The following is a 2,858-nucleotide window of genomic DNA, read 5'->3' as shown; positions in this document are numbered from 1 at the left end:
ATTAAACTTAGAAATGTAATATTCACTTTTATTTCACACCTTTGTTTCCTAACTGCCTCTATTCTAACTACAATGTCCCTCAAAATGCTATTAAAAGTAATTCCTCAAAATTCACTTGCCTCAGCTTTGTCACTCATGGTTGTAAGTGATTTCATTGGTTGAAGGTTCATATACCCTTAAACCCTTTTAGCATAACTGGAGTGCTCATGCTCCAAACTATTAATGTGGGCTGGCTATTAATGCTTAATTAGGATTTTCCTTTATATTTGAAATTGCTAATTTTGTTGGTTTGCTTCCTTTTCTTTTCCTCAGTCTGACAATTTAAAAACTTTTTTCAGTTTTATTGAGATATAATTGTTTTTCTTTTGGGTGCTGATATCCCCCGATGCTGACACAATCCATGACCTTGGCAGCATACTGTATTTTTCTTGAATTATTTCAAAATTTGTTTTTGATTTTTTTTAATTTGAATTAAGATTTAGTATAATTTTCTCCTTCTTGTATATTTTCTCCCTTATATACTGCTACTTAAATTGAATGCATTATGATATGTTTTAATATTTTACATACAATTTGTGCATTTTCTCTGTGTAATTTCACTTGGAAGTTTTTTTTTTCTGCATTTAAATCATTAAGGTACAGTAGACCCCACTTGTTTCAAATTTTTTTCTTCAGAATTTTCCTCAAAACAGTTATTACTTCCTTATTTCTTAGGCTACAAATAAAAGGGTTTAGTAAAGGAACTACTTCTGTAAACACAATAGCAGCTGGTATATCTTTATCCCATTCTTCAAGCAAATTTGGACTAATGTACATGAAAAAAGAGATCCATAAAATAATGAAACTGACAAAAAGTGGGATGCACAGCTAGAAAAGGCTTTGACCCTTCCCTCTTTGGATTTCATTTTGAAAATAGTAAAGAGAATGTAGAGATAAGATATTAAGACACTACCTATTGTGAAGACTTGAATTGAGCCTGAAAAGATAAACAGTACCAGTTCATTGACATAAGGGTCAACACAGGAGAGCCTATATAAAGGAAGAATATCACAATAAAAGTGTTTGATGTGATTTGATCCACAGAAAACTAACCTAAATAGAAGCCCTATATGAGTCATAGAATGCAGGTTTCCGGCTATGTAGGCCCCTGTGGTCATCTGAATGCAGAGTTCCTTTGACATCCTGGTATGGTACTGCAGAGGGCTGCATATGGCCACATAGTGATCATAGGCCATTACCACCAGAAGAAAGCAGTCTGCAGTTTCAACAGTGCAAAGAAAATAAAACTGTGCCATGCATTCATAGAGGGAAACCATTCTGTTTTCAGAAAAGAAGTTCCTTAACATCTTAGGAGTAATGGCACAGGCACAGCAAGAATCCACGAGAGTGGGGTTGCCCAGAAAGATGTACATTGGTGTGCAAAGATGATGCTCTTTTGAAATCAGTATAACCAGGCCAAGAATCCCCACCATGGTGATCAGATACATGGCAAAGAACACCACAAACAGAAGGGTCTTCAGCTCTGGGTAGTCTGTAAATCCTGTGAGGATAAACTCATGTTTTACAGTATGATTTTCTTTAGCCATTCCTGACTCTGCTGTTGAGAAAAAATTGTGGAGAAATGAGTACTAATTTATAATATGCCCAATTCAACTCTTGAGCTCTCTCTGGCCCAGAAGAACGAGGAACATCTTCCATAATGCCTTCACAAGTCACGTGGATTTTGGTGTATGCCCATTTCTCTGGGCGTATCAATCTCCAGGAGCTCTTAACTTTTAAGCTAGTTATTTAACATTTTCCCGGCATATTTTCAAGAGAAAACATCAGATTAGATGCACAAAGATGGCTTTTGAGGTCTTGAGAGGAATATTCAGTGCAAAAAACTTCTCTATATGGATTAGCTAAAGCTGATTCATAATTTAGGTGTCAGCAGTTGGTATCAATGTTCCCAAACAATTTCAGTGACAGTATCTGTACAGATTAACAGTGTTGTTTGAAAGACTATTTTTGTACACCCATGTTCATAGAAACATTATTCAGGATAGTCATAGGTAGAAACAACCCAACTCTCCACTGCTGGATGAATGAATGAACAAAATGTGGTATAGACAAAAAGTGGAATATTATTCAGCCTTAGAAAGGAATGACATTCTGACACATGTTAAAACACGGATGAAATTTGATGACTTTATGCTAAGTGAAATAAGCTAGGCATAAAAGGACAAATATTGTGTGATTCCACTTACATGAATTAAAGGTTGTCTGGGGAGGGAAGGAATGGGGAATATTGTTTAATGGGTACAGAGTTTCAGTTTGGGAAGATGAAAAATTTCTGTAGTTGGATGGTGATGATAGTTGCACAACAATATAAACGTAACACCACTGAACTGTAAATACTTAAATATAGTTAAAATGATAAATTTTATGTTATATATTTTTTCTACTATAAAACATTTAAAAAAACTATTTTCATGGTCTTTATGGTATTTATGATGTCATTTAGGCACGCAATATAAAATTGCTCCTGTGTGCATGTGCATATTAAAATCTAAAGAAATTTAAATGCTATCAAAAGAAATTGAAGCATCCTTAAGGGTTAAAAATTGATAAATTCAGGGCTTCCCTGGTGGCGCAGTGGTTGAGAGTCTGCCTGCATTTTGGAGAGAAGATCTCTTTCCTTTGGCTTCCTGCAACTGTTTACTAACTTTTAAACTCAGACTATTTGTGACTGATACATTTAGAAACAATATTAGAAATGAACATTTGAAAGCTATATAATTTGAATTATTATTTTTTCATTAAATTCCTTACTCTTGATAACCTGAAGTCTAAAAAAAATGAACATTTTAAATCTAGGT

General features: G+C 34.3%; 1 protein-coding gene across 1 annotated transcript; it reads right to left on the bottom strand.

Annotated features, from left to right (window-relative positions):
- Positions 1-657: 657 nt before the first annotated feature.
- LOC132424377 (olfactory receptor 5K1-like) lies at positions 658-1,586 on the bottom strand. The gene is given in 2 exon segments (XM_060010124.1): positions 658-821; positions 824-1,586. Coding segments are annotated over 2 exon segments (927 nt in total).
- Between the last annotated feature and the right edge of the window lie 1,272 nt (positions 1,587-2,858).

Source organism: Delphinus delphis, chromosome 4 (genome assembly GCF_949987515.2).
Source record: "Delphinus delphis chromosome 4, mDelDel1.2, whole genome shotgun sequence".
NCBI classification, from domain to species: Eukaryota; Metazoa; Chordata; class Mammalia; order Artiodactyla; family Delphinidae; genus Delphinus; species Delphinus delphis.
Note: the sequence above shows the minus strand (reverse complement) of the source record. Positions and strands in the feature narration are given on the sequence as shown.